The sequence below is a fragment of the Beta vulgaris genome, chromosome 9, assembly GCF_026745355.1.
Source record: "Beta vulgaris subsp. vulgaris cultivar EL10 chromosome 9, EL10.2, whole genome shotgun sequence".
Lineage (NCBI taxonomy): Eukaryota > Viridiplantae > Streptophyta > Magnoliopsida > Caryophyllales > Amaranthaceae > Beta > Beta vulgaris.
This window is the reverse complement of record NC_079210.1, coordinates 44,574,996-44,597,311: the sequence shown is the minus strand read 5'-3', so window position 1 is coordinate 44,597,311 and position 22,316 is coordinate 44,574,996. Positions and strand designations below refer to the sequence as shown.

Here is a 22,316-nt window from a genome sequence, read left to right as displayed (position 1 = left end):
AAGGTTGCGAAAGGACAAAACTAAGCCGTTAAAGGCGTTAATACTTATTGTGACCTTCTGGACCAAATTAGATGTCGGCAAAAATGTACTAAAACTCCAAAGAAATTAGTCATGATTCATGAGACTCACAAGTACACTATTTAATTTCAATTATTAAAAAAACTCACAAGCACCTTATTTTACTCTTAATCTTTTAAGTGAAAGTATTGGGTCAGACCGTCTGACCCAATACTTTCCGTCGGACGGCAAGTTCTGATTGTCCTTCTTACTTCGCCGACATCAACAACGTCGACTATGGCGAGGTTGAAGACCAAGCTCAGCAGAAGATGACGATTTCTCAGTGTTTGTTTTAGCAGAAGATGATGATTGTCCTTCTTACTTCGCCGACGAAGACTATTATATGTTTTGAGAAAAAATAATACACAAACACCACCATGGTCTTCTCCAACCCCAACTAGATATTTGTGGTGATTTCATATTAGTTCTGCTTAGATGATTTCTCATATGAAGTGAGGAAAAAATCAGCTATAAGAGGAATGAAGAAGAAGGAGAAAGTGAGAGGAAGAGGTTAGTGTTTTTTTTTTTTAATATTAGTTAGTTGTTAAATGAAAGAATAATAAAACTAAGAATCCAAGTTACTTTCATTTGGACCTAACTTACTTTCCTTTAGACCTAAGTTATTTTCATTTAGACCTAAGGTACTTTCATTTAGACCTAACTTACTTTCATTTAAACCTAAGTTACTGTCAGTTAGACCTAAATTACTTTCATTTAGACCTAAGTTACTTTCATTTAGAGGTAACTTACTTTCATTTAGACCTAAGTTACTTCAGTTAGACCTAAGTTACTTTCAGTTAGACCTAAGTTACTTTCAGTTAGACCTAAGTTACTTTCATTTAGACCTAAGTTACTTTCATTTAGACTAACTAAAAAAAAATGAAGACTAACTGGAAAAAAAATGAAGACTAACTGAAAAAAATTAAGACTAACTGAAAAAAATTGAAACCAACTGAAAAAAAAAAGACTAACTGAAAAAAATGAAGACTACATAAAGTCGTCCGACGAGAATATTGTGTCAGACGAGTCCGACACAATACGAACTCATCTTTTAATTAGTTGGAAAAAGTTAGAAGGGAGAACTAGAGAGCATACAACTAATACACTATCAAGAGTCCGTAGCTTTGATTTCCTAGATGAAATCTGTCCGCGATTTTTACAACTGGCAATATCTCTATTATATAAGTCAAGGGAGGAGGTGTGGTGTCCCCATTTGAAATGACTAGAATACCCTCTAATAACTTAAAACATTTCTTCATAATAAATTTAAAAATGAGAATCAATGCAACTTGCCATATGGAATAACTCAAAAATGGAATATGCAATCACCATTAATAACTTGACTAGATTGACACAATCATCAATCACTAGTAGAATAAATGCTATTTGCTGCGCTGATATTGCTGCGGTTTTACCCATACGCAACAATATATAATGTAAAAAGAAAAGAAAAAATATAAAATAACCATATTGCTGCGGTTTTGACCCAAAACCGCAGCAATATGGTTTGGACGATTTTTTTTTGAAAATTGTTGACTATTTGACCAAATATATTGTTGCGGTTTCTGACAAGAAACCGCAGCAATATATTAAAATAATATAAAAATTAATTTTTGTATGTATTGCTGCGGTTGCTAGAAAAAAACCGCAGCAATACTTTTTAAAAATAATAAAAAAATAATTTAACTAGGGTTTTTAAGCGCTCCTCTCACTCACGCCTCTATTTCCCTCTCACGCACCTCTCTTCCCCTCTCTCTCTCTCCTCCTCTCTTACCCCTCTCTCTCCTCCTCGAACCCTCTCGCGTTCGTCCCTCTCTCATCCTCTCGAGTTCGTCTCTCTCTCATCCTCTCGAGTTCGTCGGTCTTCAACCATGGTCGTCGACCGGCCGTCGACTGTTCGACTTCACGCACGACTATCCGTCTTCAACCACGCACAACCGTCGACCATTCGTCTTCAACCACACACTACCGTCGATCGTTCGTCTTCAACCACCACATTACCGTCGACCGTTCGTCTTCAACCATACACTACCGTCGACGTCCGCCAGGTTCGTTCGTGGGTTTATTCATCCGCCAGATTCGTTCGTTCGGGTTTATTCATCCGCCAGATTCGTTCGTTCGTGGGTTTACTCATCCAGATTCATTCGTTTGTTGTAGGTTCATTCGTTTGTTGTAGATTCATTCGTTTGTAAATTTTCGTTTTTTTTATGTAATTTCAGCAGTTTTTTATATTTTCTATTTTTTTATCCTTTTTTTTTCGTTTGTTGTAGATCGGTTTGTAATGTTCATTGTTTTAGTTTAGCAAAAAAAAAAAATTCTGCTTTTTTCATTTCAGCATATCAAATTTACTTTTTATTTCTTTTTTGGTGAATGAATTTTTTTTCCTGTTTTTTTCATTTCAGCATATCAAAGTTCATTGTTGTAGGTTTGTATTATAGATACAGATCTGTTAATCTAACTTTTTAAAGTTAGTGTTTCATATTTTTGGGAAAGTTAGTGTATTGATGCAGCAGATCTCGTTTGTATGTTTAGGTAAGTTTTTTTTTTTTAACTTTAATTTCGTATATAAATATCAAAAAAAAAAAAAAAAAAAATTTTTTGAACTGTGATACATATTGCTGCGTTTTTAACCGCAGCAAGTAGGCTTTTTTCTACTAGTGAATTGACGAAATTAATTAGAATCTTCAATTTAAAAAAAGTTAGTGATACATCCTGACAACATAATACTTCGTATTTACAAAGTTCAAACAATATGGTTTATTAACATTTACAATCGTTAAAGAACTATACTAAAGCTGCTGACAAATAATTATTAAATCTCGATCAAAATTTTCTAACAGTTAAAAATCGGTCACCTTTAGTTCAAAAATATAATAACATCATCTACAAAAAAACCTCAACAATTTAAATTACTATCAAAATAATTTTAGATTAAAAAAAATATGCCTATTCCTACATAATATTGTCGACGCACACATCGCGTGCATATACGACTAGTTATGATAGAAGGAGCCAACGAGGATATACTACTTAATTCAAACTCCAAAGCTATTAGTGTTTCCCATTGGGTGAGACTTGATTAGTTAAATCTAAGAATTAGTAAAGAATCAAGGTTTTTTTAGAGAAGTGAATTATTCTAAATTGTCAACTGATTTTATTATAAATTTTTAGGGAGCTTGTAATGTTTCAACTTTGAAGTGATTTCGCTTAATTTTTTAGTTTGAGACTAAGTTATAAACTTATACATATAAATCAAGTGGTGTATAAGACCCAAAAGTTAATACACTCGGCCACTCGGGTATATCATGAGCTTGGTACACCCAAGGTTATTTTTTGCTCATTATTCAAATGAGCAAAATGTACTAAAAAAGAAGAGTTTGAAATGAACAAATAAGCAAAAAATACTTTTAGGTATCCACACGGTACACTCGAGTATATGATGAATGAACTCATATAAGACCTATTTTGATAAAGTGTAGCAAAAATATGGCATAATTGGAATTTCTCTCATCCCGCATTAGACTCCATTTGATGTTGTACCATGGTACGAGGTTGCTTAATTCAACTTAAGATTTTAGTTCGAGATTACATTTGAACTAGGATAGTAGGATGTGCATAAGATCTTTTGCAAAATCTTGTCACAAACTTGGCATAATTACACTTTTCATTAACATATGTTAAGACGGCCCAACTTGATGCAACAAGCCAACAATATCAGGGTCGCTTGTCTAACTTGGCACAATATGACTTTTATCTAACCCCGATTTAAAAAAAAGTACAATTTTTTTTTGACAATTCAAAGTTATTATTGATAACAAAAAAACAAAACGGATACAACCTAAGCAATCAACAAAGGTCTAAACTTAGTAAGCTAAACTCCCCCACCTTCTAGGAAGGGTTTGGAGCTACCTCACACCCATTTAGACCAACTACTAGCAACAAGGAGCTAAGAAACAACAGTATCAAAGTATAAGGAGTTGTCTTAGCTCCGATCCTCAATACATCTACAGGCCAATTTAAACATAATTTGCTTACAACTTACAGAATCTAAGTGAAGCCCTCCAAATACGACTTGATTTCGCTGGTGCCATATATGGTAGACTGTTTCAGCAAAGAACATTAATAACAACCTGTTTTGAGGCGTTTTACTGTGGCTTTAAGCATCAATTACTTTGATTTCATCCTCCAATCTTCTGCGTTGATTAATAATCCCAATTTGTTGGAGACACAGAGTCCAAATTCTCTGAGACTCAGGACATTCAAAGAATAAGTGTGGGGTGATTTCACTAGCTCCAAAACACACCACATAGGTGATGTCATCAAGGTTTCCCTAATCACATAAACTGCTTTTTGTAGCTAATCTGTTGTGCAACATTAACTAGGTAATAAAAAGAGTCTTAGGACTGGCTCTATTATTACAGATGATTCTCCTCCAAGGCACTGTAGTCTGAGCTCCTGTCATGGTCATATAGAGCTTCTTAATGGAGAAGTGCAGCAAGAAGGTTATGAGCATTTAGTTCTATAAACACTTCTCTGCTAGCCATAATCTTCCTAAGAGCCCAAGAGAGTCTGGTGGGAATAGCCATAACATGACAAGAAGATTGTTATGCTTGATATAATAGGCATGGATCCATTTGGTCCAAAGCGTATCTTGCTTCTGAGTGATAGTTCTGAAATGCTTGGCCACAATTGCTTTAATATTGTTCAACATCAAATTTTATACAATCCGTCTTGTGTAGACCCTGAAATGCTTGGCCACATGTGCTCGCTCTAAAATATTAACAAAAACAGTTGTTCATAACAAACATACACTATATCAGGAAAAAACATAATATATCATGTCAAAATACACTATCATGTCAACACTATAACGATCGATTATGATTATTTTGTATAATATACAAATAAACTACACTATATCATTTCAAAATACACTATATCATGTCAAAACACACTATATCATGCTAAAAAACACAACAAAACACTATCATGTCAAAATACACTATATATATAATTTCAAAATACACTATATCATGTCAATATACACTATTTCATATAAATACTCGTGCCAAAAAACTCAGCAAAACACTATCATGTCAAAATACACTATATCATTTAAAAATATACTACATTATTTCAAAATACACTATATCATTTCAAAATACACTACCAGGAGATAAAAGTTTTCAGAGGAGATAAGTTATCCGGAGAGAGAAAGAGTGGAAAACTGAACGCAGCAAAAACTGAAAGTTATGATCATTATAACTCACGTGAGATGGATCGGGTACACACTAAGGGTGCATTCTCTTCAACTTAAAAAATTAAGTTTCAGGTCCAATCAGGGCAATAAGTTCCAATTAGGTGCAATAAGTTCCAATCAGTTATAATAAGGTCCAATAAGTTCTAATCAGGTGCAATAAGTTTCAATCAGATCTAATCAGGTCCAATAAGGTCCAAATAGTCAATGTTCAATAAACATTTGTATTATTGTCCATTATTTTATTATTCATATCACTATTAGCTGATTATGTTATTATTAGAATTTTAATTAAAGTAACACAATGATTATATAGTATTATACTTGTATTATTGTCTATTATTTTATTAAATATTTGTATTATTGTCTATTATTTTATTATTCATATTACTATTAGCTGATTATGTTATTATTAGAATTTTTTTTATTAAAGTACCACAATGTATAGTATTATACTTCTATTATTGTCTATTATTTTATTATTCATATTACTATTAGCTGATTATATTATCATTAAAAAAATATGATAATCATGGTCAAATAAGGTTAACAATAATAATCATTATAATTACAATATTTTGCAACTCGTTTTTAAATAACTAGAGATAACATGTTTTCGTTACTAATAACAATGAAAGATATAAATGTTATCAATTGATTGCTTCATTATCATCACCGGAATATCTTTCTTCATCGGAGTAAGATTTTTTTGTTAAATTATTTATCATAAGAGATAATTAATACTCCCTCCGTTTCATATTAATCTACACACTTTGACATTTTACACTATTCACAAATTGCACTTTGACTCTCGTTTGTGATTTATACGTGAATAAAAACATAGTCATGTGGGATCTTGTTAGATTCGTAATAGTATGTATTTTATTAATATGTACTTTTTATAATTTTTACAAATACAAAACTAAAGATATATGTCCTCAAAGTTTTACATTGGCATGCGTAAAAAGTGTAAGTGTGTAGATTAAAATGAAACGGAGGGAGTAATAATTTTTTTTAAGGACGGATTTTAATAATTATTACTTCATAATAAATTTTGGGGGTAGTATTTACATTAGGGGGTAATATTTATGTTATTACTCGTCAATTTTTTTGTCTAATAAGGTCAAATAAGTTTCAATCAGGTCCAATAAGGTCTAATAAGTTTCAATCAGGGCTATAAGGTCTAATAAATTTCAATCAGGTCAATAAGTTTCAATCACTTCCAATAAGTTCTAATTAGGTTCAATCAGGTCCAATAAGTTGAATCAGGTCCAATCAGGTTTAATAAGTTCTAGTTAAGTTCAGGTTCAATAAATTCAGTGCAGATAAGTTCAGGGCCAATAAGTTGAAAAGAACGTACCCTAAGTTCGTGTGTACTGGGTTCATATTAGTTTTTCAAAATGTTATAAGTTGCATAAAAGTGGACAAATTAGGTACTAAATCTTTAGGTGGAATTGTTTCCTAATTTATGTCTCTACATTACCTCAAAATTTTTATAAAATTCTATTTTTTTAATGTGCTACAATTAAACCAATAAAAAATTCCCTAATTGACAAAACTCCACTTCTTCTAGGGATTTTTAGTGTGGTGCACCAATGACATAATACCCACTTGTAATCAAAGAGACCCACTACCTACAGCTACACTCTTCCACAAATTGGGTTCCCTAATAAAATTAGGTGATCCCCTTCAATCATATTCATATCCTACTTTATTATACATTTTTTTTATTTATTTATTTATTTATTTATTTATTTTCTCACCTTCTTTTACAGAATTCTTATACAAAAAAAAAACAGAGAGGCTTTACCAAAAACCAGAAGCATAACATAAAAAGAAGACAAGAAAGAAAGGATTCCCAAACATCTTCTTCTGGGATTTTGTTGCCTGCAAATTAAAGCAAGAAGCTTTCTTTCTCTCTTTTCTTTGTTGCTTCTCAATTTCCTCTTCTTCTTCTCTTCAACAAAAAGAGAAGAAAGAAGGGAACATAAATTGCTAAACCTTATATATTCGTCCGAGCCAAATAAAATCACCAATTTTAACTAATTTTTTCCCCCAAATTCCTAGCTTCGGGAGGATTAAAGGTTTTGAATTTAATATTTTTTTCATTAATTTCAAGAATTTAATTGAAGAATGTTGGTCTCAAATTCTTTTGATTTATGGCAAACGGATTCTTTTTTCTCTGCTGCTGAGGAGGTCCAAGAATCTGCAGACATGTATGTCTACTTCATCTTCATCTGTTTTTTTGTTATATTAAAATTATTTAATTTTTAAGGGTTTTCAAGCTTTTCTGGGTTTTTATGATTTGGGTATATATTATTTTCACATGGGTATTTTTATATTATTATTTTGGTTATTGGGTGGGTGGGAAGGGAGTTACTGTTTCCAGTTTTTCTGGGTTGTTGTAGTAGTTCAGTCAAATTATGTTGATAAAGATTCTTTATATTTTTTGAATGTTAATTTATCTTGAGCTTAGAAGCTTTTTGAATTAAGTATGTTTTATGCTATTTGATTATGTGGGTGGTAGTTTTCTCTTATTTATTGCTGTTCATATGATCATTTTTGGTATGAATTTGATGATTCTATTATATCATAGCTAGTGAATAGATATGTTCTTTGATTGTTGTGTTACTTCTTCAATTTCTGAATTGTTCTATTGCTGCTTTGTTTGAATTTTGTGAATCCTAATATCTTAGCCAGTCCTGTTACTAAAGAAAGAGGTGAAAGTGAAATGGAAATTTTGTTTATGATTGATTCTTGAGTTCAGAATCTTAGGCTACATCTATTTTGTAACTAAGCTAATGTTGTTCTCTTCAGTTTGGAGTCAGCTTATCGTACATGGATTAAACAGAAGAGAGAAGGGTTAGCTTCGAATGATTTAGATGAACTTCGTCGAGAGGTTCAAACTGCTCTAGGCACTGCGAAATGGCAGGTACTTGCCAATTTTATTGTCTCTTTACTTTGTTTTGATCAATTATTTGTAGTTGTTCTAAAGCAATAGGCAGAAAATCTAGTGTTTTGTAGGTTTTTGGTGTCCTGTTAATGCAGTTAGTAACCTTTACTTTGTGTTATGTTGTTATTAGCTTGAAGAGTTTGAGAGAGCTGTCAGCTTAAGTTATGGAAATTGCCGTGATCAGAACAAAATGGCTCGGCACCAACAATTTGTTGTTGCCATTGAAAGCCAGATTTCGCGGGTCGAAGATACATTGAGAGAGACATTAAATGAAGAAGGAAAGCAACCATTTCGATGGGTGAATTTGAATGAAGATGAACGAGATGATCTAGCTATGTTCCTCTCGGGTTCTTCTGGAACATTTACAAAGAACGCAAGTGATAAAATTGTGAAACCTTCCACTGGTTTGGTGGAGAAGAACCTATATAAGAAAAAAGATTTGGACTATGCTGCTTGTAGCAGTAGTTCAACTACCTTGAGAGATGATGTTGTCATCAACATAGGGCAACCTAATTCTCTCTTAGAACTTAGTGCAAGGGAAGTACTAGGGACAAAAGGGGATATGAACTGTGAAGCGGAGAGAACGCGCAGTGCAAAGAGGACTCGTGTTTCACCAAACTCAGGTGCATTGAAGATTGTGATTCCTAATGCAGAAAATGAAATGAGGGCTCTTGGGTCAACCATTGAGGCGACACCAAAGGAAAAAGGCTCCAAAACTTCAAGTTTACTTCAATTTAGAGGAATTAATTGCATCAATAAGGTTAGTTGAGCTAATTTTCAAATGTTAGCTCCTCCGTAAGAATGATCTGAACAGTACAGTAATTATAAAGTACCTCCTTTTCTGCCTAAGTTTTGCATTTTGAAGAGGAAGGAGAATTCCACAAAATGTTAGTTCCGACTTGATAGCTTTTCCCACTCCTATCTTTATCCATCCTCATGTTTATAATCTGTTTGATCCCACAAATTGCATTTGCAACCTTAAAGCAATGTAATGTGCTTGTGTCTTGTAATGGATTCCCACACAAGGTTGTGAAAGAAACTAATTACAAAATAGTGCATCACTTCTACCCATGATGCTTGTTAGTTTTTTGGAACAAGTAATGCACTATGTTTGAATCCAAGTCCCTTTCATCTAAGGCTGAGGGATCATTCTTCCTTGTGATGTTATTAATTTTATCATTAAACAAGATGGAGTACTTACTGAGTACTAATGATGATTACTTCTTGCAGCTTTTTAAGTGCTCCAATGGTTTGAATAGTGGGATGCAAAGCTCAAAACGATTACAGTTCAAATCTTCCATGCGACTCATAATCATATTGATGGTATCATTTTTCCTGCTTGGTAAGTACATTCCTTAAATATTCGGAACTTTCTTTCTTTCTCTATACTTCTGATATGCATTTGTTTCAACCAAGAACTTTGGGGGGGGGGGGTTGTTTGATATAGTAGGTTTATACTCATAAACATCATCGGTGTTACCCAAATGGCTCTGAACAAGCTCCAGCCTTCTGCAGCATTAAGGGGGCCAGAATTTGGATATACAGAAAAATTTATTCGTAATATCAATTGACGTTTGGTCGGATAAGTAATTATTGTTTGCTATTCTACAACAAATAATTACATAAATTCCTATTAGTGCAGTTTATCGCAAACCAAAAGCCAAAAAATAGTTACCTTTCATCTTAGACTGTCAAGAAATTTTTTGTCACAATACCTTGGATAGATATTACATATACTAGAGCTCCGTCTTTAGCAATTTACCTTTTAAATTAGTAAAAACATAACCAACCTCCTTAAAGTCAATCTGCAGAATGCGAGGGTGCTGTTCTTCGTGACATAGAAATGAAGAAAATAATTGTAAGGTTCCAAATTTTGAAATTCTGACAGTAGTACTTCGAATTTTGGAGCTTGGAGGTTTAGTACCTACGTTACACGTACTCATGTGTGTGGAACTCATTTCTTTATGAAATTTTGGCCCAAATGAAAGTCGAAGTATTCATACCCATGTGGAGTGTTGACTGTTGAGGATCCTACACTGGTCCTTAAATAATATAAGTCGTAGTAATATATCTCTTAGTATGCTTTCTTAAACACCCATGCTTTCAATTGGATATGGATATTGGCTAAAGGGCAATTTTTATGCTTTATAACTTGCAATATGCTGTTGCTTCAGTTTCTCTATCTAATCTTCTGTCTTTGTTTTAGTCGAAAATCTAATTGTTTTGGTGGTCTTTTATCTGCAGTGCCCTATTTTCTTCAATCAAGCTAAAAGAAATGTTACCATTGCCTAGAAGAACAAACAATAGGTATCTCCACTTCCTTACTATCTTCATTCTTGAAGTATGTTTATAAAATGTTTGCTGTGTCATTCGCGTTATGCTATTATGCATGCTGACCTGAGTAAGGCTTCTCCTTCTGCTTCCCGTTCCTGCAATATAATCTCTGTCCATAATATAATTATATAAGTCATGCAACACCAATGCAGAATTTAAACGCACGACGACCTTGTCTGATACGTCCTTTGATAATCTTCTGTTGTCTACAATTTTTCTTCTTGGTCACATTGACATTCTTGGAGATTTGAGTATGACATGATCCATTTGAACCCATGATATCTTAGTATGATATTCTTAGTTTCTTACTCCTACATTATTTTCTTAAACAACCTAGTTGTTGGTGTGTCACGAAATCAACTATTCCAGCTTATTTTTGCTTCTTTATGGAAAAGTAGGAGGCACCATTGATGACTGTTCGTCGACTAATCATTTTGTGTGGTTGTACCTTATTGACAGAGGGATATGGTGACTCAGATCAATCAATATGTCACTAAATTTGTGTATGATTCTGAAATGTTTTGTTTTTGTGCAGGTGTGTGTAGATTCTTCCACATGGAAGAGAGGATTTATAAGTATCCTATGTGTAAGGCCAAGCTGTCTGATTTGGTTCACATATCCTGTCATAATCAAAGGGCCTTCACCTTTTTCTTATTATTTGATGGTGGTTAAAGAATACCACTTAGTTTAGGTCACAAAATTGACTTGTTATGTTACTTATTTTTATCTTTTGCCAGTTAGTTTTGTAAATAAACTAGTTCTTGTTCCGGACAATACGCCTCGGATTATTTACCAACGTGCATTTGAAGTCTTCAAATTAAATGATATTTCCCTCACAAAGACCAACATGAGTATGAGTATTGTAGTGTAGTTGTTTAGTGCATTAGCTTATCAAATGAGAGGTTATGGGTTCGAGTTTTGAAACACACATTTTTATTACTTAATGTCTCATTTGATTGTGTGGGGGTAGGGAGAGTACATGTGACAGTATGACATTTATTTGTCTTGGATTTTAGATATACATATATATATATAGATTTGGGCTCATGTGAGAATAACATGTATATATGAGAATACCTGGTTATATGAGAATAAACCTCTGCCCTTGGATCATTCTAATCAAATGGCTCACAATTACGTTTTAGTAAACGCAAAAAAAAAAAAATCACTTCCTCAACATTCAATAGCTTCACCTACTGTAGCAAAAACCCACAATTCCGTCCTCCATTGAAGCTCAAACAAATTCAAGTAGCTCGACTTACTGTAGCAATTTAGCGATTTCGTCCTCAATTGAAGCTCGGACAAGATCCAAAGTTCTCCATTGAAGGTCGAACAAGATTCAAACTGGTATTTTTTCGTATTTTTTTGGCTCGATTTTTCAGTTATATCTCGAAATTTAGGGTTTCAATTTCATAATTTGAGGTTGTGATTCTCATTTTGCCTATTTGCTTTTGTTGTTTCTTTTTATTTCATTTTGGATTTAGAACTTTGTAAGGTAAGACTTGAAGTGCTCTAAACTTCCGTACCTGTTGCGTATATGTGGTTTTATGTGCTTTGGCTTGACTCACATGTTTAAGCTAGTGGTGACGGGTGATGTACTTCTAAGCTAGTGTGATGTACATTTAAGCCATTGGTGATGTATTATTAAGCCACCATTAGTTATATCATTTGATAACGAGTTATGGAAACTAATGAGTATCTTGAGATTATTGATAATGTAAATATAGATCATTGATAATATTATGATAAGTAGCTTGAGATTGTTGATAAGGTAAAAAGGGTTGTCTAAGTTGGAATTTTCGACAGTCATCTTGAGATAAAAATAAATAAATTCGACAAAAACTAGTTTGATGCTGCATTCTTTTTGCTGATTCTGAGACTCCAGATGGCTTAACCAGGAGCAAAAAAAATGGGCATACTGTTCTAGGCTTCTAGATGTTGTGTCTCTTGTAATAGTGGGAAAGGGCTAAACCTTGAATTTAGAGTGCTCTTTTTTTTGAATAAGCAGTCCAATATTGTGCCTATGAGAAAACTTTGTGAGCATATATATGTTTATTTGCATCAACTTGATAGAGAGCATTGGAAGAGTTTTTGAAGTAAAAGCACAAATATTGATGCCACTGCACATGAGATAAGATCCAGATATGATGAATTATTTCACAGAAGTTGAGTTAAGTTGCTTAATCGAATATTTGAAATATCTCACAAGGATGATGTATATATATAAGATTTAATGTACATGTAGTATACCAATGATGTATATGTAGTCTATATCTGATGTACATTACACGAAGTAGACATCAATTTAATAACAACACACTATCAGATTAATCATATAAGTATATATGAGATTTAATATACTACCTCCGTTTTTTATTATGTGCAAAGATTTGACATAAAGTAGAGAGGGAAAATGTCTAATCGTTGCAAATAATAGAAAACGGAGGTAGTACTTATAGTTTACATGTAATGTATATGTACTAAATATCAATGATGTATGTGTAGTAAGGATCTGATGTACTTATAGTGTACCAGTGATGTATATGTACTAAACATCTGGTGTACTTTCAACCATCGGCGATGTACTTTAAGATGCTCATTTGATGCTTTTTTCTGTGTTATCTTCAATGTTTTTGTATCTTACACTATTGCTTAGAATTCTGGTGATTATTATTGTTTTCTCTATGTTATCTTCAATGTTTTTCTTTCTTACACTACTGCTTAGAATTCTGGTGATTCTTATTGGTTCTTACGGATCAAATTCAGTTTCATTGATCCTGATATAAGTCTTAGTAACTTGTCTTCATCAAAGTGTCTGCTTTGGAGTGGGTTACATGTTCAGATGATCAAAGTCATGTAATAAGCATAATTTTCGAGTTCAGGACTTTCGGGTGTTATATTAATATCACCTGATTTTTTACACCTCACTGGCTCACTTCTCTTCAGAGTCTTGATTTATTTGATTGAAAAAAATCACAAATGTCTACAATTTGCATCTTTTAGTAGTTTTGTCCACAGGTGCACCGAAGTTGAGAAATTATCATACTGTTATTTGCTCTGACATTCAAGGAAATCATCTGCGACAAAGAAGTTCAGTGCTGGAAGATCTAGTTTGTATGAATATTTGGTTCTGGTGCAGATCAGCTCTAAGAGATACAGAGTTTCAGAACTAGCAATATACAGTGTTTATCATCTGTAATTTACGCGGGTTAGTGTATTTAGATTCTTAGGTTAACAGTATTCATGCAACATATCAGATTTACACCGTGATGGATTATTAGATCAGCAATCAGAAATTGTAATCTCATGTTTTCCATCCATTATTTATAAGATGCAATTTCATCATGAAAAATTATGTACAGATCAACCTCATATTCCAGAATCATACACAGATTCCTATTTTACAATTACTAAGAAAAGAACAATCTTTGAGTAAATCTAACTCATATGCAGAAGTATTTCTCTGCATATTGTACTATATTGACAGAAGCTTCATCCTAAATTGTGTCGACCAAACACAAAAGTTCCAGAATCGCTCATGTTTTAGACAAGCACGCAAAAGTTGCCTTCACTTTAGTTTTGCAAGACATCGATGGCTCAATGCTAGTACTCTTAACAACCACCAAGTTATCGAACATTCCTCGTTAATCAACAGTTTTGATGAGAGAATTAGTCACTTTTACTATAATGAGAATCATTATCTGTTTGGTAGGCTATATGAATGGCAGTATTGGCAATGAATTTTTGTGTAATTTTTCGTAAAAGGATTTATATGTCAATATTATGGATTGCTTATTTGTTCTAAACTCTTTAGAAGGTAGCATTGACTATTGATGAGCAATGAAACATCTTGAAGAAAAACATTTGTTTGGAGATGGAAATTTGCAGAATGAGCATTGGCATGAAATTTTATGATAGATTACACTATTATTTATTAACATTATCGTCATTTAAAAATGCCTACCAAAAGAATGGTTAATATCCAACCGTGAGCTACCTTCGAAATTCCCGCATGTGGATACGTGTCCTTCACACAAGTAAAGATGATAGCGACAAGTGGCAAAATTTGAATTACATTCTCTTTGTAGCCTATATATGAAATGCAGATGCATTTTACTAAAAGCAAAATTTGTTCTGATTGTAGTTGCATGCTGCATAGCAACTGTAAAACCAATATGCATCAAGAAAAGATCTTGGCTTCCACTACTCCGCATCATCCATTTTGAGCAACTGTAAAACCAAAGAAAAGAAGAAATCAATGCGCATCGACGAAAGAGGACAAATAGAGAATGAAAACTTGAGTACCACTGACACATAGTACATAATCAGATACTATTATTTGTGGCACATCAAACATTTTGGCCTTCCATTGCTCATTCTCACCATTCTCTCTTTTTTCATGATATTTGTGGCACTAATCAAAACCTTTTTTGAGAATCGGAACAACATAATGATGATTCTTCACTAATTAGAAACATAATAAACACATTCCAAATTTCATTGTGATTCTAAACCACATGTATAAAAGTAATTTCAAGAAAGTTCAACAACATAAGCTCCTGAATCCTAATTATGAAACTCCCACCTAAGATTACAGGAAGTTCAAAGGAAAAGTGGATACCTTAACTCTATGACATAAATTATAAACACGGAATTACAAAAAAAAAGATTGTCCATTTCCTTCCACTGCAAAAACAGAAGTTTCAGAGGAATAAAATCCACTACACATAAAAAAGTTCAGCGCTTGATGCAAACTCTTTCTTCAAGTGATAAAATCACCCCATTTAACTCTTATAAAAAATATTTGATAAACCATTACAATTTAGTAAAAGTCACAACATTTTACAAGCCCCATAGATTAGGCATCGGTGATGTACTTTCAAGCGATCAGGGATGTACTTTCAAACTATCAGTGATGTAATTTCAAGCCATAGGTGATGTACATTCAAGCCATATAATATGAATGTAATGACTAGTGCTTGCTACATACTCATTTATATGGTTTATGTTTGTCCTACTTGTGTAAGATAGTAAGACATTTATGATTTCCTCTGAAAATTGGGACCAGTGTCAATCTTGATCTCTTATTCCTTCTTTTTCCTTTTCTAATATGAGTATATTGTTATATACTCATTTCTGTGGCATATGAGGAAAAAAATAGTCTCCCTTGTGTGTTAGCAACACATAATAAGGTACTAGTTTAAGTAGAGTGCTATAACAAGAAACTTTAAAAAATTTCAGTCAGTAGCAGGAGAAATAATTTATTTACATTCATCTAAAAAACAAATCCAACAAGATCCACAACAAAAAAGAAGCAATACCTTGCCCTGTTATATATTTCAATCAAAATTCTACAAGTTTCAGGCTATATTTATTAGTTACATAGAAACAGTCAAAACAAAAACCCAACACACGATCTATACCCTTTTCCTCCATCACACTTTGGCTACATAAAAAAGGTAGCCTTCCAATCTCAAATATTTAGAAACCAACTCACATGCAACTCATAGTTAGATACCTAAGCTGTTAATCACAACTAAGAATAATAAAAGAAAAACCAACAAGTCCTGTAACAAAACCACAACAACACTGACTTCTCGAGCAAATCTTCTAGGAAGGTAGAGAATGATCACTCAATAATTGGAAAAATAATTGTAGCATCTCATCACCCATAGCTAAGAATAAACTAGTCTTTTGAATCCAGGGGTATGATTTGCTGACACAACATTACCCTGGTGACTGGTGCAGATGATTTCTTTTGAAATCCAAATCGATTTTTTCATTTGTCATGTTTACAATAGAATAGAGCAATAAGTTTCAACATTACAATTTTATGGATAGCTCTTAGTGCCCCATATTCAATACAGAAAACCATCAAACTCCCAAGGACAAACTTTAAGAGATGATGAGAAACAAGAAGCAATAATATACCAGGATTGCAAATCAATTTATCCACACAATATTTACACTAATCGACATCAGTGACCAGCAAAATTCGACATCCTCTAAAAGTCCAGCAACCAGCATTTACTAATATCTAGGAGGTAGTAATGTGCATGATTCCTAATTATTTCGACTCAATTGCAGCAAATAATGATTTCTATAAACTAGTTTTTAATTCAATTGCAGCAAACAAAATTTTGGGTTAGTTTTTTTATTTCGTACCTGATGATTGAAAATAAAGGTTGTATGAATTGATGAATTGAACAAATAATTGATGGATAAATTCGATCAACGACAAAGGTTCAAATGCTTCTCTGCAATTGATGAAAGTTTTGATTTTTCGAATTTTCCTCATTTGTAAGTCGTTGTTTTGTTTTTCATCCAATGCTTTGAATTACCACGTTGCCGCGAGATTGAGGTTGGAAGAGGTGGTTTATGCTATTACCGCTTGGGCTAATCCCAGCGTCCGGTTTGTATAATCTAAAGTGGTAAGCTATTCTCATATAATTAGTATTCTATATAACTCTCTATTCTCACATGATCCCGACTCTATATATATATATAGATAGATATTAGATTTTATTACAGCTTTACTTTACGTTTTTCCTGTTGGATGGATGATGTTCGACAAAAAGAAAAATACTCGTCTAGAAAAAAAAAGCATTACAATTAACAACACTGTTTTTTTTTGACATGATTTTCTTCCATAAACAATAAGTTAAAAGCATACTACTAAATAGTAAAACAGTATGTCGACTCCACTGGGGATCGAACCCAGAATCTCTGGTTCCGTAGACCAGCGCCTTATCCATCGGGCCATGGAATCACGGTTTATTTCAAAAATAGATAATTAGATTAATGTCAGTAATTAATACACTGCTAAATTCAAAATTAAAGCAAGGGAAAAAAATGCAAAACGACTCCGCTGGGGATCGAACCCAGAATCTCTGGTTCCGTAGACCAGCGCCTTATCCATTGGGCCACGGAGTCTTTTTGGAGATGCGGGGTATCGATCCCCGTACCTCTCGCATGCTAAGCGAGCGCTCTACCATCTGAGCTACATCCCCTTTGCTTGTTATTGTTTAATTTTACATTCTTTTGATATGTTTTTTCTCGTTTTTCTAATTTGTTTTTTAAAAAGTACTTTATTATAGGCTTTCTGTACTAAACAACACTAACCTAAGAAGTGGTAAAATTAATTAATTTACGGATAAAGCTATAAAATTAAGTTTTTGTAGCTTCCAAGTTATATAGGTTTGCTTAGTTTGGTGGTGGCATGGTAGGATTTACATTTTGTAACTACTTCTTCCATTTTTTTAAATTGTAACGATTTTATTTATTTAAAACTTTTATATTAATTACAACATTTTTTTAATTTGGTAATATCTTTTCTCTATCTATCTTCAATTATATGACTCCACTATTTATCTATCTCCAGTCCATCTCCCTCCTATTTACATGAATTCTTTAAAAAAAATTAAAATGAAATATATGTTGCAATTATTATAAAACTGACGAAGTATCTGATAACAAGTTCGAATTCTACGAGGGTGAGATTTTCCTCCTTCCTCCTTAATCTTGTGAACTTAGGTTGCAAAGTTGAATTATATTAGGTGTAACCTTTGCGAGATTCTTGTCCAAGTCTGTATTTGATGGGAAACTAGTTATTACGCTCGGGCTTTTTCTCGGGTAAGAAAAAAATTTATTTATTAGTATAATACTTCATAATAATAACACTAAATACAACCTAGTCTAGTGGTTAAAATTTTATTATATATACTTGAGGTCTCGGGATCAAACCTTGTTACTATGCAATTTCTAAATTTTTTTATTGTACATGGATTACATGAACTAAAGCTCCCTAGGAAGAGCGCTACGTGGCACATTTTTTTTTTTTCGCACGCCTTTTAATATGTTTTTGTATAGATACGCAAAATACTGGAAAGAAGATGTAATTATTAAAAATTACATATAATATTCTTAATTATATGGAAAATCCTATACAATAGGGAAATAAATATTGTTTCAATCACTAAGGATGAAATTTCATAATAGTACTAGAGTACTCCCGGCCGTTGTCCTCCTTGTGGGTATGATGAGAGAGAGTATAAAAGTATTATTAGTTTATTAGGAGAGTAAAAAAATTTGGCCAAAAAAATTGATGCAAATCTTCATGATGACCAAGAAAAAGAGGAGCAAAGAAGTAATTGGAGAAGAGAAAATAGGGTAGTGGAAGAGTGAGAATAAAAATAATCAATCCAACTATAACTATGGGAACCATTGTTTGTGCTTACGGATTATAATGGTGAGTTGGTGACTACCAAGCTACAAGATTTTTTTTTTTTTTTTTTGAAATAGATTAGAATTAGTACCCTCATTATTAATACTTAAAAACTAAACCTACAAACACCATGAGAACTAATATTATTTGTATCTCACCACTTTATTTATTTATTTATTTATTGGTTAAAAACGAGCATTCTCAGGGACGACTTGCCTTCTATTAGTTTTGACGTTTTTTGCTCTCTCCCCTAGTGAACCCCTGGACCTTTACTTGCAACTTGTCAAGCGAGAAAGAAGGTAAACGACTTTTATTTTGTAAGTGTTTCGGAAGTAAAACAGGGACGTTAAGAGTTGACGACATTCGAAAGAATGGCAAGACTTGGTGTGAATTGGAGTTGGCGGTCAGATAGTTGTCGAATTCCTGCACAAATAACAGAGATGAACGACCTCGAGGGTTGCCGAGGAAACCTACTCCAATGCTTAATCAGACAAGTTTGACAAGATAAAGTGCAGACAAAAGTGAAAGTGGGTAAGAAAGTAAGTACCTTGAGAACAATGCAGAGGATCTATTTATAGGCCATGTAGGTCGGTCCCTTGTTGTACGATCTCATGTGTACGATATATGCGTATCTACGTGCCTATGCAGGCAAGGTATTACTTGTCGGCACCAACTATGACATGCTTATTAGATTGGTATACATATCTTTCATGATCATCGACATCTATTACTGAACATGGCCACCATCATGCTAAGGTATTGTCGGTTGTCATGCCAAGGGGTCCTTGGCCGTCATGGAAGGTGTTGTCGTGCTACGCCGAACTTGACATCTAATACAGTATTACTGAACATGGCGGCCAATCGGCCATAATGCCAAGGGGTTGTCGGCTGTCATGGCAAGGTGTTGTCGTGCTACGACGATACTCGACATTCATTACTGAATATGATGATCATCATGCCAAGGGGTTGCCGGTCGTCATGCCAACATGTTGTCGTGTTACGGCGACATTCAACATCTATTACTGAACATGGCGACCCATCATACCAAGAGGTTGTACATATCGTATTAAGAACTCAGTATCGCCATGTCGGAATCTTGACGGCATGACATATTTTCACCTTTATTGGTCAGCATATTAGTAATCCTACAAGGCATATCATGTCGGATGGTTGTTAGTGACTCCCATACACTAACAAATTGCATATAATTCCATTTCTGATTTTCTCTTCACAGGCTACCTCATTTAACACCCATACTACTCTACTTTTTTTTTTTTTTTTTTTTTGGAAAGGCCCATACTACTCTACTTAGCTTTACACCCTAAAGTCAACTATGGAAGGCTCATTATTTTATTGAGTACGTTTTTATGGTAGATAATAATATCATAATATAGGGTGATTTCTCTATAGTCTTGTGAGGTGCAAGTTGTTTCTTTACTAAGAAAAAAAACTTGTGTGGTGCACGTCAGTTGTCGCACATCATCATACACTCCCAATAATAGACAAAAGTCAAATTAGTAAATACAAAATAATAAAAAAAGTAAAAGAAAAAATACTATATGAAATTCCCTTCCTTTTATATAAATCCCTCCTCAAACAAATCAAATCACATCTTTAGAACTTAGCATAAGCAAACCAAATTAGAGGGAAATGTCAAAGTCTTTATTTGCTTTTTTAAAATTTGTGATATTCACAATTTATGTGGTAGAGTTGACTTTTATTTGGGCTGAAAGGCCCGAAACACCTTCATGGGCCACAACAGAGCCTTATGGGCAAGAGCAGAAAACTGTCCTACAATTTTACTTCCATGAAATTGCACTAGGAGAAAACTCCACCATTGCTTTGATCGCTGAAGCCCAACCCGTACAGCCCAATCGCTCATTCGCAAGCTTCGGCAACTTGTTTATGGCCGATGAGCTGCTTACTGTGGGCCCAGATATAAACTCTAAGCTCATAGGCCGGGCCCAAGGATTCTCTGGTTCAGTCTCCCAGACAGAAGAAGTGCATTTTATATTGGGCTTAGTTTATAGCTTCACTGATGGGATCTATAATGGGAGTAGCTTTACCGTTTTGGGCCGAAACTCGCTGGTGAACACGGTTAGAGAGTTACCGATTGTTAGTGGGACTGGGCGTTTTAGGATGGCCCGTGGATATGCTTTGGCCCAAACATATTTATTTAATCCTACTTCTGGGATTGTCATTGTTGGATACAATGTTACACTTATTCACCCTTAGATAAGTTCTTAGGTTGTGGCATGGTTTTTTTTTTTATTGGCTCATCTTATTTTTTTATGCTTTTGATAGTGATTTGTTGTTGATCATCCGAAAAGATGAGTTAGGTTACTCTTGTTTAAGGAGTTAGGTGAGCTTTCTCCACCTAATAATATAAAAGAAGAGCTTGAAACGTAGTTTTTCTTGATACTAGAAGATAGATAAAGCTATGTGGTTTTCTTCAAATGCTTACATGATTTGGGTCTTTATTACTCTTTATGTTCTAACTTCTAAAAGTTGCACCACTTAGTAATTTGGTTTATTGTTCAAAATTCTCTACTATTGGTCTTGGCAAGTTGTATCGAGGCACAGGTTCTCTTGGAGCAATGACAAAAGAAAGTGATTTGAGATACATGATTTATTGTATCTCTTATAAGTTATACTCTACTCACAATTATACTCAACTGACACTAATATTAGAAAGTGGTCTATTATTATATATAATGACGAAGGGGGTACATTACGTATAAGATCTTGATTTCTACGCACTTACGTATAAGATCTCTATTTCGACGCACCCTTATTTCGTATAATTTTCTGAAAAAGAGAATGAGCTCTAGTTTAATCGCATGTGTTCAGTACAAGTTTTCTTTGCTCAATGCTTTGGAGTCACGACTCACGAGATATGAAGTAGTTAAGTTGTCTCTCTATAAGCGCGAACTGGTGCTGCACAAGTTGAAGGCGGAGTTCATGGCCTGGTGTCTTATGAGAAGAAGTCATTTTAAACGCATTCTAGACTTTCTAGTATATATGTTATGTGTATGAGATGAGATCTGAGCTTTGGCACATTGATCAAATTTTACTGATGAAGAGAAAAAAGAACTTGAAGCTAGAAAGATTTTGGATTTAAAAGCGATTTTTTCTATTTCAGGCTATTGATCCATTCATCCTAATAAGGACTATTCTTTGTAAAGATATGTCAAAACATATTTGGGACTCGATGAAAAAGAAATATCAAAGCTCTATAAGGGTGAAGCGTGCACACAATTTCAAACCTTAAAAAGTAATTTCGATACATTAGAAATGAAGGATAAATAATCTATCACAAGCTACTTTGCTCGTACAATGGAAATATGAAATAAGATGCGATTCCATGGAGAAAGTATGACAGATACAACAATCATAGAAAAGATTTCAAGAACATTGACAGAAGACTTCAATTATGTTGTTTGTTCAATTGAGGAATCAAAAGACATTGATACACTATCAATTGATGAGTT

The 22,316-nt window shown here is 33.6% G+C and overlaps 2 protein-coding genes and 3 non-coding genes across 5 annotated transcripts; 2 read left to right on the top strand and 3 right to left on the bottom strand.

Moving 5' to 3' along the window:
- The first annotated feature begins 7,063 nt into the window (after positions 1-7,063).
- LOC104903963 (hypothetical protein) lies at positions 7,064-11,447 on the top strand. The gene is made up of 6 exons (XM_010692113.4): positions 7,064-7,530; positions 8,132-8,246; positions 8,398-9,027; positions 9,498-9,609; positions 10,512-10,574; positions 11,137-11,447. Exons 1-5 carry the CDS (start codon positions 7,448-7,450, stop codon positions 10,535-10,537), a joined length of 966 nt encoding a protein of 321 aa, XP_010690415.2. The 5' UTR covers positions 7,064-7,447; the 3' UTR covers positions 10,538-10,574; positions 11,137-11,447.
- A 5,850-nt stretch (positions 11,448-17,297) lies between these two features.
- TRNAR-ACG (transfer RNA arginine (anticodon ACG)) lies at positions 17,298-17,370 on the bottom strand. Its single transcript has one exon. It is a non-coding gene; the product is annotated as a tRNA-Arg (tRNA).
- A 91-nt stretch (positions 17,371-17,461) lies between these two features.
- On the bottom strand, positions 17,462-17,534 carry TRNAR-ACG (transfer RNA arginine (anticodon ACG)). The gene has a single exon. It is a non-coding gene; the product is annotated as a tRNA-Arg (tRNA).
- A 4-nt stretch (positions 17,535-17,538) lies between these two features.
- TRNAA-AGC (transfer RNA alanine (anticodon AGC)) lies at positions 17,539-17,611 on the bottom strand. The gene has a single exon. It is a non-coding gene; the product is annotated as a tRNA-Ala (tRNA).
- Positions 17,612-20,427: 2,816 nt separating this feature from the next.
- Positions 20,428-21,233, top strand: LOC104904213 (dirigent protein 22). Its single transcript, XM_010692410.3, has one exon. It carries the CDS (start codon positions 20,476-20,478, stop codon positions 21,058-21,060), a length of 585 nt encoding a protein of 194 aa, XP_010690712.2. The 5' UTR covers positions 20,428-20,475; the 3' UTR covers positions 21,061-21,233.
- The last annotated feature ends 1,083 nt before the right edge of the window (positions 21,234-22,316 follow it).

Excerpts from the sequence above, each read along its gene's own strand:
- LOC104903963 (XM_010692113.4), top strand. The coding sequence starts at position 7,448 with ATGTTGGTCTCAAATTCTTTTGATTTATGGCAAACGGATTCTTTTTTC. Across the intron at positions 9,028-9,497 it reads GAATTAATTGCATCAATAAG|CTTTTTAAGTGCTCCAATGG; the intron begins GTTAGTTGAGCT and ends TACTTCTTGCAG. Across the intron at positions 9,610-10,511 it reads GGTATCATTTTTCCTGCTTG|TGCCCTATTTTCTTCAATCA; the intron begins GTAAGTACATTC and ends TTTTATCTGCAG.
- LOC104904213 (XM_010692410.3), top strand. The coding sequence starts at position 20,476 with ATGTCAAAGTCTTTATTTGCTTTTTTAAAATTTGTGATATTCACAATT.